Source organism: Azolla caroliniana, unplaced genomic scaffold, assembly GCF_043228905.1.
Source record: "Azolla caroliniana isolate FFs.n. ecotype wild unplaced genomic scaffold, voAzoCaro1.0.p SCAF_1, whole genome shotgun sequence".
NCBI lineage: Eukaryota > Viridiplantae > Streptophyta > Polypodiopsida > Salviniales > Salviniaceae > Azolla > Azolla caroliniana.
Window position 1 is genome coordinate 3,791,926 of NW_028230436.1, and position 18,604 is coordinate 3,810,529.

General features: G+C 36.8%; 2 protein-coding genes across 5 annotated transcripts; one reads left to right on the forward strand and one right to left on the reverse strand.

Moving 5' to 3' along the window:
• Nucleotides 1-36: 36 nt before the first annotated feature.
• LOC147868409 (pentatricopeptide repeat-containing protein At2g33680-like) lies at nt 37-3,476 on the reverse strand. Its single transcript, XM_087339544.1, has 5 exons — nt 1,321-3,476; nt 681-749; nt 458-584; nt 204-263; nt 37-120 (listed from the first exon to the last, which is right to left on the reverse strand). Exons 1-5 carry the CDS (start codon nt 3,474-3,476, stop codon nt 37-39), a joined length of 2,496 nt encoding a protein of 831 aa, XP_087195670.1.
• A 2,356-nt stretch (nt 3,477-5,832) lies between these two features.
• LOC147868410 (CDPK-related kinase 1-like) lies at nt 5,833-13,791 on the forward strand. 4 transcript variants are annotated; one of them, XM_087318910.1, is made up of 12 exons: nt 5,833-6,053; nt 6,247-6,312; nt 6,416-7,237; nt 7,337-7,467; nt 8,691-8,732; nt 8,807-8,915; nt 9,380-9,458; nt 9,542-10,035; nt 10,683-10,790; nt 10,875-10,937; nt 11,813-11,980; nt 13,350-13,791. In XM_087318910.1, the coding sequence occupies exons 3-12, from the start codon at nt 6,737-6,739 to the stop codon at nt 13,488-13,490; spliced, it is 1,836 nt and encodes a 611-aa protein (XP_087175036.1). In that variant the 5' UTR covers nt 5,833-6,053; nt 6,247-6,312; nt 6,416-6,736; the 3' UTR covers nt 13,491-13,791. The 4 variants fall into 4 exon arrangements, with proteins under 4 accessions (XP_087175036.1, XP_087175045.1, XP_087175028.1 ...); XM_087318919.1 differs by having other exon boundaries at nt 5,833-7,237; nt 9,542-9,838; nt 9,929-10,035; XM_087318902.1 differs by having other exon boundaries at nt 6,164-7,237.
• Nucleotides 13,792-18,604: the final 4,813 nt, after the last annotated feature.

Consider the following 18,604-nt stretch of genomic DNA (forward strand, 5'->3'; position numbering starts at 1 on the left):
AACGGCATGGGCAGCAAAAACAGATTGAATATACCATCAAATCAAATTCTCTTGCTGTATGGAGCTGGGTTTCACAAAAATTCTCGTTCCCTGGCCTGGATTACTCTGATCTACAGCATCCTGGCAGCAAAAACAGATTGAATATACCATCAAATTAAATTCTCTTGCTGTATGTTGCTGGGTTTCACAAAATTTCTCGTTACCTGACCTGGATTACTCTGATCTACAGCATCCTGGCTAATAGCTTTTGCGATTACTAACATCTGTTTTATTGTAGAGTGTTTGTAGGGCAATACCAAGAGAAAATGTTCGATGAATAATGAGCGCATGTTTCTCCATATAATTTAAAAGCAATTCGTTTTGCTGCATAGAGCTTGGTTTCACATTAGGTTGTTGTCTTTCTGTTTATTCTAATGAAGCATTTTTTGTCGTATTACTTACATACCAGAAACTATACCCTTTTTCTTGAAATTTGGGTTGATAATGTGGCATTTTTACTCTGTTTAGTTTTCCAAAATCCTGGATTTACATTTTCCTTCAGATATGTTCTTTGTTTTTCATTTCCAAGTTTTCTCCATACTGATCTATTTCAAAAAGCTTTTTGCATTGCAATAAGGTCATTACGAAAGAAGAGAGAGAGAGCAAGTGAAAATCTCTCCTTGGTGGAGTGTTTGTCTTGCCTATTGGCATTTAACATGTCCCAATACCCATCCTTGTAGTTGGTAGGTGACCATACTCCATTTTGATACCTATTGCAAGTAGTGTTTTTCACATGTTTATTAACATAAGGAGATAGCATATTGCAAAAGAAGATATGTACACATTGTGTGGAAAACCAAGTGGTTAGGTAGAAAATGGTTGAAGTCAAAGGTTGATTAGAATTAGTATGCTTATGAGCTGGTTAGATGACCTTAGAAGCAAATGCTTCTGTCCTTCCCATTTGTAATGTGAATATTGTTTGAATTTGTAAAAATGCACAACATATGCAAAGTATATACCTTAGAACCAACGAGACACTTCCCATAATCCAATAGCCAATGGGTTAAATATAAAGCAATACAAACTCAGGAGCAGCTGTTATGTAGTAGCTCTTACGAAACTTTTGTTGTTCACATAAATTGGTACATGCATTTATTCATTCATAGGATGGCATCTAATCAGCCATTCTATAGATGATATAATAAATGCTTAACCCTTTAGTCTCTGAATTTCAATTGATTTTGTTTTCTCTACATCCCAACTGTTGAATATATATTTTCCATGCAAACGTATGTTGTAGCACAGTGCACATTTAGTTGTATTGATTGCTCAAATGCCCACCTCCCAAGAGTCACATTCGTCCATTTTCTACAAGCACCCAATATACTTTGGAGTAGCAGAAGACGATGAAGATGTGGCACCTTGTCCAGCAATGCCTTTGCTTTGTCAAAATCTCCTGCACGGCCAAAAATATCAATCATACATGAGTAGTGTTCTTCTGTTGGAGTGAGAGAGCAAACTGCACACATTTCATTAAACAGTTTTTCTCCTTCTTCCACCAGACCTGCATGGCTACATGCAGTCAACAAAATGATGAAGGTAACTAAATTTGGCAGGACACCTTCTATTATCATTTTTCGGTACAGGACAAAAACTTCATTGGCTTGACCCAATTGCCCATATCCAGACACCAGCGCATTCCAAGATACAACATCCCATGCTGGAAGTTGGTTAAATACTTCGCATGCTTTCTCCATTGCACAGCATTTCGAATACATGCCCACCAATGTATTCCCAAGCATAAGGTCTTTCTGCAGTAATCCTTGTTTTCTGACCTCTGTGTCTATATCATTACCAATCTGAAGGGATCCAACAATGCCACAAGTTTTCAAAATGCAGATATAAGTTACTGCATTTGGACATACTCCCATGTCTTGCATATGTCTAAAACATATCAATGCTTCATCATTGTAACCATATTGTGCATATCCTGTTATTATGGCATTCCAAGCTCCAACATTTTGTGTTGCAAGCTGCTCAAATACTTCTTTTGCTTTCTCCAATGCACCACACCTGGAATACATTTCCACCAACGCATTGCCAAGCATGATATCTTTCAGCAATAACCCTTGCTTCCTAATCTTGCAATCTACATCTTTACCTATTTCCAAAGATCCTGTAATGCCACAAACTTTTAAAATGCAGATATAAGTTGCCACATCCGGACAGACTCTGTCATCTTGCATCTGTTGAAAGCATTTCAAGGCTTCCCAACCATGTCCATGCTGGGTGTATCCAGTGATCAAGGCACTCCAAGATACAACATCCCGTGTTGGTAGCTCATCAAATACTTCTCGCGCTTTCTTCAATGCACTACATTTGGAGTACATGTCCACCACTGCAGTTCCCAGCATGGTATCTTTCAGCAATAACCCTTGCTTTCTAACCCTTGCAACTATATTCTCCCCGATCTCTATAGACCCCACAATGCCACATGCTTTCAAAATGCAGATATAGGTTACCACATCTTCGCAAACTCCCTCGTTTTGCATCTGTGTGAAGCATTTCAATGCTTCATCACTAAGTCCATTTTGGACATATCCAGAGATCATGGTATTCCAAGACACAACATCCCGCATTGGAAGCTGTTCAAATACTTTTCGTGCTTTGTCCATTGCAAGGCATTTTGAATACATATCCACAATCGCAGTTCCAAGAAGGAGGTCTTTCTGAAATAATCCTTGCTCCCTGATCTTAGCATCTATTTCTTCTCCAATGTCTAGAGATCCAACAATTCCACATGCTTTCAAAATGCCAATATAAGTCACTGCATTCGGACAGAATCCGGCATTTTGCATTTGTCTATAGCATTTCAATGCCTCATGACCAAGTCCATGTTGGGCATATCCAGAGATAAGTGCATTCCATGATACAACATTCCGGACTGGAAGTTCCTTAAATACTTCTTCTGCTTTTTCCAACATACCACATTTGGAATACATGTCCACCAGTGCAGTGCCAATTACAATGTCTTTCTGTAATAACCCTCTCTTTCTAACCTCCGCATGTATATCTTCCCCGATGTTTAGAGATCTGGCAATCCCACAAGCTTTGAGCACAGATATAAAGGTTACTGTGCTTGGACGAACCCCTGAATCTTGCATCTTCCTGAAGAAATTCAACGCTTCATCACCACGCCCATGTTGGGCATACCCTGAGATCAGGGCATTCCAAGTAACAATGTTCTGTACCTCAAGCTGCTCAAAAACTTCTTTTGCTTTGTCCATTGCACCACACTTAGCATAAGTTGTAATCAATGCACTGGCAATATAAACATCCTTCGTAATCAAGTATCTTTTGAGAAGATCAGCATGTATCTTTCTCACCTTCAATATGCTCTTCTCTTTCTGGCATGATTTTAACAGATTCAAAAGTGTAATTTGATCGTGAAATTGCAGTTTCAGCCTTCCATCAATCGGTTTACATGTGGATCCCATGTTCTTCTTGTTCTGTCATCACTTTAACAGATCAAGTACACTATTTGGCCACATTTCTACGCTAGCTTGGATCGTCTGGCATGCCCTGTACTTCTCTTTCTGGCATGGTGTTAAGAATTCAAAAGTATAATTTGATCATGAAACAACAAGTTTTCATGCGGTTCCCTTTTTTTCTATTTATTTCATGACTTTTAACATATTTGAAAGTGATTGTATTAGATCAAGCAAAAACAAAAGTTGGCATTACATCAGCAACAGTTTTACCCATGGAAATCCTGCAAATTGGAGCTTTTTTTAATCTTGTAAATCGATGTTAATGCCACCAGGATCCAAGATGGATTCTTCACTCTGTTGTTGTAAACGATACTCCTGAATTCGGGATTTATGACTTTTCTGTGTTTCGAGCCAAACAAAGATGAAATACGGAGGGTCTGGAAAACGAAGAATTATACACAGAAAACAAAAGGAAACAAGAAGAGAAGAAGAGGGAAGGCAGGTTTCCTTAGGCTTACCATTGCAATGAGGTCTGACAGCAGAAGTATTGTTGAAGAAACTCAATCCAAGCGGATCGCTGCAGAGAGAGTCTTTGGTGTTGGCTTGCACTTGAGATGGATTTTTGTTCGAGTGAAGATAATAAGAATTCGTTATGACATGATGATAATAGACTGGTCACTGTAATATACATACTTTAATGTCAAATAAACACGTGCACACACATTCTCGAGGACACACTCTTATTACTAATTAGCTCATAAAAACCTTGATTACAAATATGTCCATAAAAAAAATCAACAATTTCCCTTTCATGGTATCTCGTGTGTGACAAACATAACGCATAAACCGATCTGTTCGAATTTTGGCCCAAATCATAATGCTGAGAGCAGTAACACTCGCCCATTGCACTTTGTCACTGGTGAATTGAAACATATAAATTTTTTATGAAGTCGGATATTCCAAATCACATGTGTACTAGCCAATGTGTTGTGTCTACTCTACTTCTTTATATGTCAATCCTTGAATATCTATATTGCATACTAACAAATCCACATAGTTTAGTTACACACGGTAATCCAATAAACTTCGTCGTGGTATGTTCGTTTAATGAGTCATGGTGGTGCATGTGATGGTGGTGTCCTTCATTACACATGGTCATGCTAAACTAAAAGCATTTGCTATTTATGTTATGTCAAATAACTTTAATTTTCGATTGATATATCCAACTTAATCTATTTTTTATGTGATCTCACAATGGCACTTGTAACATATCTACATGTTTTTTTTTTAATGAGAGCACACATTGTTTTCAAAATATCATAAGCTTTGTTTAGGTTATCGCAAGAATTTCGATAACTTGATATTTTAAAGAAGGCTTTTCAAAGCATTACACTCAAGTGAATCTCGTATGATAATTATTAACAGGGATTACAAGACTCAAGTGTGGACTTTGCTATTAAAAAGTATAAAGTAGGCTTTGGAAACTATAGAGTAATGCGACAATAATAAAAACAACCTTCTTCACGTGATCATAGTATCTCGACCATGCATTATGGAGTGTATTGTGCTACGATATCATAATTGAATCAACCATGGTAGGAGTCGATCATTTACTTGTTCATCAATAAACAAATGGAAAATACCAAAATCCCCCCCAAAAAATATAAATATAAAATATCTCTTGTTTGTATTGTATAGCCACTTTTAGAAAAAAAGACAAGTCCATGAAATTGCTTGATAAAATACACACACAATTATTTTGTTTTGTTTTGTTCTTCGAGCTTCGGGGGCTCATGAGGCATCCATATGGCATGAGAGATAGCTTGACTTCATGGCGTTGCATCCTTAGCGGTTATCTCATGTCAGAAGACAAAGAAGCTCCCAAACTCAAATGGTAGAAGCGGTAGCTAGTGAGAGATTGTGGATTTGCCCCCTAACTAGTTTGGGGAATGTTTGTGGAGGCTCCTATCGAAAATACAACAAAGATGTATCTTCTCAAGGGCCAATACCCACGAGAAGATACACGAATGAGGTAATACTTGTTGGACTTGCTCTAGTGTTGTGTGAACACATGTAGCCAGGTGACGAAACATGTTGGGAACAACAGTGGTGAGTTTGGGTCCCGGTGGGCTTCCAAGGGAATGCCTCAAGTTAACCCCACCCACATATGGTATTACACGGTATGAGAGTTTGTTTTACACACACACACACACACACACACTCAATGAGCATGATATATATATATATATATATATATATATTCACACACACACATATATTTCATGCACATATATGTGTGTATTATGTATATATATATATATATTATAAATTTATAATATATATGTATTGTATAGAGAGAGAGAGTGAGTGAGAGAGACCTTTCTTGAATGGCTAAGGAGACGGAGGTTCCATAGCCAATCTCACTCATCTTGAGAGAGAGAGAGAGAGAGAGAGAGAGAAACAGAGCACCATTATTTTTTTACCTCTTTCGCTTCTGCTCTCCCCGTATCTCCTGTACCCCCTCAGTTTCCTCCCAGTGATTCTGCAAAACTTGGAGAGTCTTTTGATCTTCTTCTCCTTCCGGTAAGGTCTCAATTCAACAGTCATTACTTCTTTTGATGTCGTATAATTTTGCTCCTTTAGCACACGAGCCTGCTCATGTTTGATGGAAAAATGCCCGTGAACTAAAATAGGGACAATGAGGGAGTTTCTTGTCTGTGTAAAGTATTCCATGGATCCGTGCACAGCTTAATGTTGACGAGTAATGGCTTGACAGGAGGTTCAAAATAAAAGCCTTTTCCGCTTTTGCTTATGGAGACAAATGGGTCACTATTATGGCATTGTAAGAGCTCAAAAAAACTTGAAAAGATTGGAAAAAGTAATGCAAAGCCTAAAACAAAAGCATGTAATAGAAACTTGACGAAGCCTATGTTTTTTCTGTCTAGAGAGCCAACTGGATCAGTGTTTTGGCATCATAAGAGCTTAAAAGCACTCAAACAATCTTGATATTTGCAATTGGGGCAGGCAAGTCACCGGTATGGCATTGCAGAAGCTTAAAATAACTTGGAAAGAACAAGTACTAGAATTTTGGAAAAAACTGCAAAAGCATTACGAAGCTTGAAGAAAATCTTGATCTTTGCCTATAGAGACAAATGGAGCAGTGTCATGGCATCATAGAAGCTCAAAAAATCTTAGAAGAGCTTGAAAAATCTTTAGAAAAAGCTTGAAGAATAAGAACCGGATCATCTCTTAAGTACACAGGCAAGATGGGTCAGTGCTATGGCAAAGGTCCATCAAATAAAGATTCACATTATAAAAACCATGGTGAAGCTATGGAGAATGCAAACAGAGTCACGAAGCATTCATTTACTGTTTCTCCGTTACCTTCTACAAGCCCTCTCCCTACCTTCAACAGTCCATTACCCAGCACAAGTTTTGCTCCTAGCCCAAGTCCTTCTCCTGCTCGATCCACTCCTCGCCGCTTCTTCAAAAGACCCTTTCCTCCTCCTTCTCCAGCCAAACACATGCAAGCTTCTTTGCTTAAGAGATATGGAGGAAGCAAGGCCAAGGAAAGTTCGATCCCTGAAGGAATTGCTCAGAATATGCCACTTGAGACTAGTTTTGGATACTCCCGAAACTTCTCGGTCAAGTATGAACTGGGAGAGGAGGTTGGCCGTGGTCATTTTGGGTACACTTGCTCTGCCAAGGTCAAGAAAGGGGACATGAAAGGCCAGGTTGTGGCAGTAAAAGTCATTGCAAAAGCAAAGGTAGAAGTTCCTATCTTCTTGTTTTGGATTATCGGTGCTAAATTCCTCTTGTTGAGTCTGAAGAGTATTCGAAAAAACATATTTGGATTTTCATTGCAGATGACAACACCCATCTCTATTGAGGACGTGAAAAGGGAGGTGAAAATATTGAAAGCATTATCAGGCCACGAGAATTTAGTGGAGTTTTATGATGCATGTGAAGATGACCACAATGTCTACATTGTCATGGAGTATGTGATTTATCACTTCATGTTAGGAGGTGTACTAATTTGTGATGTTCAACTGCCTATCCAAATGGAAGAGTTCTACTTCTCTTTAACAAATAAAATAGCCCATTTAATGTTTAGATGAGCTATCCCTTGATGAACATAGCATAGTATCGATATCCATCAAGTGTTGTGGGCAGCAGGGGTTCCCATCTCTATCTAGCCAGGTTAATCAGGTGTCTGCAAGTCATGACCCTTGTAGTGACTAGTTATGTGGCCTGATGTGCTCGAGTCAATGAACCACACATTGTTGAACCAGTTTGTGTTAGCTGACATGAAACTGGATTTTTGACTCAGTAAATTGTTGTGAGTACCCATAAGAAATGTAGAAATATAAATGGAGACTGAGCTTTTGTCTTTCATAAATTGGGAAATGGAAACCCTTAAATTTTTGGCACATTAAAACTTACAGGCATCCCTGCATTTCCACTTCCAATTTTATTTTAATACTTTATATAGTATTGAAAGGTATAAATTTTGGCATCACCTTCATTTTCTCATTGATCCAAATAAAACTCTCGAATTTAGCGGCAGGTGACGAAGTATATTGTGATAAAACATAGGAAATGTATCCCTTTAACCTTATTATCCACCATATAGTAGCTTGATGGATGCTTTCAATGGGAATATTGACAAGTTGCCATTCATGTTAGTTTCTACTCATCAAAGGAGAAAACATCATGTAAACTGGCACCGACTCTTTGAAGGATATGCTCATTTCCATTTGGTGCACGTGGAGGAGCCTCTATAGCTAATAAATTTGAATTTTCCTTCTCTTAAGTTCTGAGTAGTTTGGTGTTGTTGATAATGAGCAAGAGCTGCTGCGCTGGATTCATTTGAATTCTCTCTAGTAGAAGAGAGATCTGTTAATGGGACATTATGAGGTCAAGGTGTGTAATAAGAAGAAAAAAAATGATTGAGAAAATTATGAAGAAAAAAAGAATTATTATTATTATACTTATTGTCTTGTTTGATTAACCTTATCAAGCTACCTTATCAAACTAGACTGTTCAACTTACTTATCATGGTGGAGGTTACATACTCAAACAGTGAAACTAATCGTGACATGGTTACATTTTTAAACATCAATGATGATGCGGGGCTGCAGTTTTTCATATTAATCATAATTTATGGAAGGGATATTATGATTCCCTTTTCTGAATTCCTGTAACATGCTGATTATGTAGGTTATGTGAGGGAGGCGAACTGTTGGACCGTATTCTATCAAGGTATTCTAGAGGTCTTTTCATATGAACTGTAATCTACGAATCATTGTCTAGGTGACATTTGAGTTTGTTACCAGGGGAGGAAGATATTCGGAGGAGGATGCAAAAGTCATTGTTCTACAGATTCTGAGCATAGTATCTTTCTGCCATTTACAGGGTGTTGCTCATCGAGACCTCAAGCCAGAGGTCGATTATGCTATGCCAATGCTTATTTTGCATATAAAACGAGTTGAATATACTAGTTGCACTTTGATTTCTGGAATAATTATGCTGGTTATCTTCTATCACATCTGCCATATAAAAGGCGATGTCATCATATTCAATCTTTGAATTGGGAAAGTAAAACTCTAAATCCACTTTTAGAATCAAATCAGTAGTGTACATAATCACAAACTAACAATTTAGAATGCTTTATATATTGAATGGAATATCAGAGCCATTGCTCAAGAAGTGACCCACAATGTTCAGGTTGCAAATATTAGGTTTATCACTTCACCATCATTTTTACATATTTGAGAGAGAGAGAGAGAGAGAGAGAGAGAGAGAGAGAGAGAGAGAGTGAGTGATGCTGTAGAGACAAGCACAGCTTTTTTATACAAATAAAGAGTGAGAGAGTGTGGAAGAGGGAAATTTAGATTTTTCTCTAGCAGAACTTTCTTTTCAAAACAAAGGATGAGACTGCCCCAATGAAAGCTATAGACTTTGGATTATCTGACTTTGTTAATCCAGGTAACTTGTATGTCTTGTAACGTAGAATACCAAATTGTTTGATTCTTTCCTTGATGCAAAGATTTTGGAACTGGTTTGTGTAGAGGAAAGACTGACTGATATTGTGGGAAGTGCCTACTATGTGGCCCCCGAAGTTCTTCATCGGTCTTATGGCACAGAAGCGGACGTTTGGAGCATTGGTGTGATTACATATATACTTCTATGTGGCAGCCGCCCTTTTTGGGCTCGAACAGAGTCTGGAATATTTCGAGCTGTCATTCGTACAGATCCGAGTTTCGATGAGATGCCTTGGCCTGATTTATCTCGAGAAGCTAAAGATTTTGTTAAATGCCTTCTTAATAAGGACCATCGAAAGAGAATGACTGCTGCTCAAGCATTAAGTAAGCATTCTTGGACTAGTTTGTATTCTTTTTCTTTTGTGAAAAGATTTTCACGCATCTTGCTCTTCCTTCTGTTTCTGGATGTTGCAGCTCATCCATGGTTAAGAGGAGATCATAAAATTCCTTTGGATATGCTGATATATAAATTGATGAAGGCATACCTACGTTCCTCAGCCCTAAAACGTGCTGCACTGAAGGTTTCATCCTACCATATTGTTTTCTATATTTATGTTTAGGTTTTCCTTATGAGTTATTCAAAGTTTTCATCTCAGATTCTTCTGTTACCTAAGATGGTTTTGTGAACGCCTTTTTTGTTTACTTCATTATGACTAAGTTTTCCATTTTTATATCATTCCACTTTTCATATCTTCCCTTATTAGTTGATGCAAAACTCGTTGAAATGGATAAGTTTATATAGGAGGTGCCTCATTAGGGTCTTAGCTTGCAAATTGTTTTTCGTCGTAAATATCAATGCAAAAAGTAAAATGTTGGCAAAGTGAGTGTGTGAGGGTTTGAGCTGTAAGGTTCTGATAGTGGTTTGGGTAGTTCTGATAGCTCTGGTGTCCATACATTTATAGATAATGCTGCCTCTATCAAATGGCGCAAATAAATAATACTAAATATGGGGCAGTAAAGGGAAGTTATTCGGTAAAATCTCAAACATAGTCATAGGTTTTATGCTGTTCCCAATCCGAGGACAATTTGTCTGTTCCCTATCCAGACGTATAATGCTTTGTTCTTATGTGTAGGGCTGTAAATTAAATAAATTTCTACATTCTGTAAATTAAATAATTATAAAAACAACAAAAAAGTGTAGGTTTGAAGTGATTGTTTACTCATGCAGGCCTTGTCAAGGATACTTACTGAAGACAGTTTAATATACCTGCGGGCACAATACACTTTATTAGAGCCCAACAAGGATGGACGTGTTACTTTGGAGAATTTTAGAGCTGTATGAATGTATTCACGTTTTGGTTTTATTACATTATTTTATTCATTAGTGCTTGGCATTGAAGACTTGTGTTGTTTGTTGCAGGCTTTAACAAAATATTCAACTGATGCTATGAAAGAGGCCAAGTTATTCGATCTTTTAAGCTCGGTATGTAGAAGAGTTATGCCTAAAATCTTCAATCTTACAGATGCATATCTAAATTCTATGCATAATTTTCTAATTTTGTGTTATGGAGAAGTTCCCACACCATTTGGGGTTTTCGTGCAAGGTAGTTGTGCTCAATAATTGAGAGAAACTCTATCAATGGGCCAAAAAATTGATTAAGCAAGACATGGACAGATATATCGACTGCATATTGTGTTGGAAATATATAGCAAGGATAGATCTGCACATATATGCACCTCTGGTAATGACATAATAGGAAGTATTTGGATACTATGAAATGCAACTCTAGTGTGTGCTCTCTTGAAATTGGAAAATTTTATTATTATTATTGTTTTTTTTCTATGTTCCATCATAGTTTTGTCCAGTTTGGATTATTGTCAATGCAAGAAACATTAACATACTGCTAGAAATTGTAGACCTGCTGTGCAAGTTGCAAAAGTAACTCTCCTCTGAAAATATGTATTGATATGGGTATAGATAGAGATATTGTCTTCGAACGATCGTTACAAGTTACTCTTCCTAACTGTGGATGGGGGTTTTAGAATGGTAGAACAACCTTACAAACAAGTGTTACAAAGTACTCTCCCCGTCCATGCGCTTGATTACTTCGTCATGGGTTTAGCTCATTTGGTCAGGTCATCTGGCTGAGACCGGAACATGTTACCATCAACCCCTGCATTCCAGTGGCATCTAGTATAGTAGTGAATAATGTAGTGAGATTTGAACCAAGGTGCATTGTTTACTAGAAACTTAGCTTACCACTAAGGTACATCTCTACTACACAAAAAACGGAGGGAGAGTTCCATTTTTTATTCTTATATCTGAAAAATATACTTGGATTATTTATTGGACTCTAGATGGATGCCCTAGCCTTCAAAAAGCTGGACTTTCAAGAGTTCTGTGCAGCTGCAATCAGTGTTCACCAGATGGAAGCTCTTGAACATTGGGAGCAGTATGCAAGAACTGCGTATGAGTACTTCGAAAGAGATGGAAATCGAGTAATTGATGTGGGGGAACTGGCTCGTGTAAGCTATCTTTGTGTAATTGCTTCTTTATGCATTTCTAAAGTATGTGCAATAGTGTTTTTATTTCGTGGGATGAAATGCAATATGTTGCAGACTTGATAGTAAGATCTGGTTCCACTAAGATTGAATTGCATTGTTGAAAAGAAATCGCTGCATATTTTTATTTTCCAAGAATATACTACATTAGTATTAAGAAATGCCCTAAGGCTGTACATGAAATATGTACATCTAGGTAATTACCCCCATGATAAGCTCTAACTATCGGCTTAAATAAATACTTCAATGTAGAGTAAAACCACTCTACCTTGTAAAAAATATTCCTTTGTTCCATACGTATTACCTTTCATGTTATCCAAATAACAGTTGAGATTATGCACAATCTTTGTCCAAATCCCAATAATTATCTTAGCAGGTCTTTCTGTCTCATTTTGGAATACATTCAAACATTTGGCTTTTCAAATATACCAAATAGTGATACTAACCAATTGCCATATTTCAAGTTTACCAGTCTATATTTGTGATTCAGCGGTATAAATGTTTTTTGCATCAGTCAATGTCTCACAAAAAGAGTATCTGCAACATCCTCTTGTTCATATAACATTGGTTGACCTGTTACCGCCGCCGATAATACAGCTCCCCCATGTATACAGTGCCCGAGGATATACTAGTATTAATAGTGTTATAATTTTTTTCTATATTGCCATCGCAAAATCACTACTCCACAAACAATGCTTAGCAGTCTCCACTAGATTCGTACAAAAAGGACACATGCTGTCTGCATTCACCCCTTTTCTCCACCCATTAACTGGTATAGCTCTGTGAATCATTTTCCCTCTCATTTTTATTCCCCAAAACCATTTCCAAAAATTCCTGAGTTGTGGAGAAAGTTCATTCTGTCTCCAGAAAACATTTGCGGCCGGTTCCTTGCATGATCTAGCACATAATAGTTTCCTACTAATCTTCACAGAATACTGAAAAAAAAGCACCTGGTTTATCTGATCTTGAAATGACAGTTTTCAATAAAGTTCTCTAGGATCCCAAGTTAACCTAGATATTGAGCTCCTTTCCAGTCTATACAAATTAGATTAGAAGACGAATAATCTGTTACATTTATTAAAACATGAAAAGGTGTTAGGCACTTGTCTTGTAGAAAGGATGTGGCTCTACCTAAGGTGAAGAATTAGAAGTAAAAAACCACCACTTTGAAGGTGTTTTTTATCTAAAATCTCATGAAAAATTTGCACATTTTTGAAAATGTAAAATATAACAGTGGGAATTGGTCAAAATATTAGAAGCTGCAAAGTACGTTAAATGCAAGTGAATATCATTAAATGCTAAATTGATTCCTTTGTGTTGTTAATTGTATCAGGAGGTAGGCTTATCAGTTACTGTACCTGCTCATGTTGTTTTTCATGATTGGGTCCGACGAATGGATGGCAAGCTTAGTTTCACTGGGTTTATAAAGCTTTTGCATGGGGTGACCCCAAGAATGAATACTCCTCGGCACTAATATATTATTTTGTATAGCTCTTTATTTCTCACGATTATAGCTTCTTTAGTGGAGATCCATTCGTGTATATATATACAAATGAATGGATGAGTTTAGCATTTCCTTGGAATGGACGATACGTTACTGTATTTCTCTTTCTACTTTAGAAAAGAGGCAAACGAAGTCTTTATTATAGATATGACGTTGTCACCTAACGAAAAACATATGAAGCAAAGCTTGGATTCTTTCATTGTAATAATATTGGAAAAGATGACAAAAAAGAAGAAAAAAAACTCCTCTTGAGAGTGTTGTTTGCTCATCATACTATAGGTGTTGTGTGTGTGTGTGTATATATGTATATGAGTGGTCTTACATGTTGTAGCTATGACTTGTAATGGTGATGGGAGGTGTGTCACATGGATAATTTTATGAGATTGTCAATGGTTATTGTTTGATATATACTAATACATAATAAGAATGAAATAAAAGGATGCCATGAAATGACATGACATGGATTGATATTAAAGGCATTGTTCCAATCTTTTGACTTATTCTTTGATCATGCAATTATCTTCTTATTTACTACTTAAACACAATTGTATCTCCCAATTGTGTTGAGAATATACACATAAATACACACACATACATACATATATACAAGCTTGCAAGGGTACATAATGGTGTATTTTTCTCATTTTTCTCCTCAAAACATTTAAGTACTTGTTAGATAAATAGTTGGTGAATGTAATGCAATGGTTGCTCACAATGGATTATTAAGCTTTGTTCCAACAAGAGTGCTAATTTTACCATAGTTAATGAGTCAAAAGGGCAAAGTATTGGTGCTTCCACATGCAAATGCATTAAAGAAGTGTCGGTTTTGTGTGTTGTGGGTTACAAGTTGTAATAAGACCAACATGAATGCGTATGAATCCGGTTAATCTCAAGTGGGAGACATTTACAATACATTGCTTTATAATTTGTGGATGGGTCCACTTATAAAGGACAATCTCATCCTCCTTTTGTTCTATGGAGACCCCTTATGGATTTGTTGGTAAGGAGTTGGGAAATTATGTTAGATTCTCTGATATTGTGGTGGTTATATAGATTGAAGAAACATTACTTGGGATAAGTGACAAAGATGTCACACTTCCAAGTTCATGGCTTAAAGATACAAGAAATCATTGTTAGGCAAAAGTCTAAGGCTTATGGATAAAGGAAAACAAACATTTGATAGGCCTTAAAGATAAGTTGAATGAGAATGGGGTGAATAAGCGAAGTGATGGTTAGCCTACCACTCATGATACCACGTCGCAAACATGCCTCAAGAAGAGAAGGATCATTGGAAATCTCCTGGGAAACAATAATTAAGAGATAAAGATTTACTTCTTCGCCTTCAATTTGATTCATCGAGTCATGTTGTAAATCCATCGAAGCCTCGAGATTTTAATAAGGTTGGAGGACCTAAACAAAAGGTTTCTATAGATGACCCTAGGGATGTGTAGCATGAAAACCCATACGCATATTTGGAGCGTTAGTTTCACATTATGGTTTGCTTTAAGGGAATAAAGGCATCAATAAAATAATTGATTGAATGAAAATTGTAACATGAAATGTGATAGGGGCATGTTTTCAGTGGTTTTCTCTTTTAGTAAAGATTAGTACAATTTCATCTCTTTATAAGGATTGAGATCTAATATTTTTGTCTCGGACTAACAATCTAGGTGGTTGAACTCAACCAATGGCTTACATTCATTAACTTCTCTTAGGCTAATCTTTTGCGAACACAATTTGTTTTGATTTCTTCTTGTTAACTTGATTTTTTTTGCATTTTCCCATGTGAACCCAATCTTACTATATAAACCCATCGAATTCATATAACAAATGCATGTATTGGAAATTGCATTGAGCCTTCTATATATCCAAGAAACGTTTTTTTTTTCAAAACAAATTATCCTTCCATTAGTTATAAAGAAAGGTCTTAACGGTTACATCATACAAAGTATTTTTTCCCAAGCCCGTGTTGTATACACAACGGTTGAGGAAACAAATCTATGTACTCAAACATAGAGAAAACAGTCCAACAATTACAATCTATTCCCTAGACACATTGCAAGGTATCCATATCTATAGGCAACAATGAAAGTAGCTCTATTTGGAAACAAACCCTCTCAAGTCATGGTTATGAACCATTCAATACTTCTTCAACCTGTACATCTCAGCGTTGACGGCGATCAACTACGTTCTTTGTTTTTTCAAGAGAACCACTTTCCACATTCGTGGTTGTAAAGTCAACAACTATGCTTCCTCTTTCCCCATCAACCATCTTGCCGGATTACCACCAAATTCCTGTACATACAACAACAAATTAAGTCAAGTTTCCTCCTCTCCTCATGAGCTTATTCTTCGGCCCCCACACCATCATCACTCGTCCTGATCAAAAAACATAAAATTGTTTCATTAAGTCCTCATCACCCATCTCGCCAAATACACTGAATTCTTGCACATAAACAATAAAATGTGTCTAAATTCCTCATCTCCTCATGAGAATATGCTTCGACCTCCACACCATCATCACTCGTCCTTATCCAAAACATCAATTCTACGTCATTAAGTCCACATCATCCATCTCGTCGAATACCACCAAAATCCTGCACATACAACAATACATGAGTCTTTTTTCCTCATCCCCTCATGAGAGTATGCTTCACCCCCCACACCCTTATCACTCATCCTTATCCAAAAACATACACGTTGCTTCATCAAGTTCACAACTTCTCACGGATTACTGCCAAAACCTGTACATACAAACAACTAAATGAGTCTAGTCTTAGAAATACGTTTGGACGGGATAACGATCTATTCACGATGTCCAATAATTGTTTTTCGATTATGTGAGTGCAATGCTTGACATTCCCGCATTGATGTTGCATATGAACCTAATGTTATTACATGGGAAAATGTCTTTTGGATGGACGTAAATGTGGATAAGCATAATTATGAAAGGGAAAATATATTATTTACCCTTCAAACTAGGGGAAGGCAAGTTAAGGACATACCATACTCAAGCTCAAATCAGTTCAATGTGGATGCCACAATATGGGCTACGATATCATCGGTGGTTCTATGGAATATTTGGATAGATCTATGCAAAAATGTGTTTAAGCAAATAAAGCAAAATCTTGTTCATTGTGTGAAGGAAATTTGGTCGATACGTATCTCAATTTTAAAAGCTTGATATGACTCTTTCACGAGTAATGAAGATATGATTTTTCTGAAACAACAATCCTTTAAAGGCAAATGGAAGTATTTGTTAGTTTTTGTGGAGAGAAATGACAAAATGGATTGGCAATATGTACCCCCGCGATGGTTGTTTCCTCCATAGGCGGAGTTTGGTTTCAATTATGACATAATGGGGGATATCTTACCCACAACTAGATTGTATCATTATATGTCTTGTATATGCTTTTTGGATTGGTAATGGAAACTATGGTGTAGTTAAAAAAAGAAAGAAAAAAGCTTAACATTCCCAAGTCGATTATTATGTTTGATGAGCATTACACAAAAATTGCAATTTTTTATCAACTTCCTTCCACTTTCATGATGGAATAATGACCACACTTAATACACTTACATAAAGCATGGATTGTGAAAAATGTGAGTTGTCGCCTCCGTGAAACTTGGGTGGAGATTGAGTGCCAAAAAAAAGGAATTTATTGTCCTAGACTAACAATAATAAAAAACACCTTATTAGTGATATCGTGGAATACTTATTAAATGACCTATATAAGTAAAATTCTCAAGGGACAATAATTGCATGCAAAGGCCGAGAATAATGCAGTGATTGACATGTATGTGGAATGTGGTGTATGGCTGGAAATGTCCTTGCATATGTCTGCCTATTGAAAGCGTGTGTTATTGCTACAACACAATTAAGAGGCAAGAATTCCCATTTTGAAATTTGCAAAAAGGGGTTAGGAATTTATCCATATTGAAGAAGTGCTTAAATGCTTCGAGAAGATGGAGCTAGAAGGAATCTCCCAAGATGCCCTCACATTTGTATATGGTTTGACAGTTTGCCTGAACATAGAAAGTTTATGCAAGGGCCAAGAAATGCAAAAAATGCCGAAAATTACACATGGAGATTGCAAAAGAGGGTTATGATTCAGATTTTTCAGTAGTTAGTGCTCTAATGGACATATATGCTAAACTTGGGTTGATGTAAGAGGCACAATATATTTTTGATTCATTGTCAAATTGAGATCTACCCTTGTGGAACACACTGCTTTCAGGATATGAAGAGTTTGGGCCAGATAACAAAGCGTTACATTGTTTTACACAAATTCAGTTAGATGGTTTATTTCCTGATGTTATCACATTGGCATGTATAGTGAGATCTTGTGGCAATTTGAAGTCAATTAGTATTGGAAAAAAGATACATATCCAGATCTTATTGACAGGATATGAGAATGATATGTTTATTGCTAGTATGTTGGTTGACATGTATGCCAAATGCCAGTATCTTCTAGATGCATGTATGGTTTTTGATAAGTGTAAACATGATCGCATATCATGGAATGCACTAATTACTCGACCCTTAGAATGTGGATATAGCTCACATGTAGGAAATTGTATAGAAAAAATGTATTTAAAAAATATGTCTGTGGATTGTGGCACATATGTTGCTGTCTTAAAAGAATGTGGTAGCATTTATGCTCTCAATGAAGGTAAAAAATACATACTAAAATCCTTCTGAAAGGATATGAAAAATATCTTTTTGTTGGAAGTAATTTGGTCGACTTATATGCAAAATGTGGTGCACCCCACGAAGCATGAATTATCTTCAAGGGTCTCGCTGCACACGGGATGATGTGTTATGGAATATTCCACTTTCTGGATATGTTCATAATGGATTTAGTCAAGAAGCACTAATGAACCTTAGTTTTCATTTTGAAAGCATGTGGAGGCTCAGGAGCTATAGATAGGCTACATCAAACACACATGGAAATCTTTGAGAGAGAGATCCTAGTCAGCAACACGCTTGTAGATACATATGGCAAATGTGGCAGCATCAAAGAAGCAAAAAATATTTTCAATGCTCTATATACAACGGACATTACATCTTGGAATGCAATGAT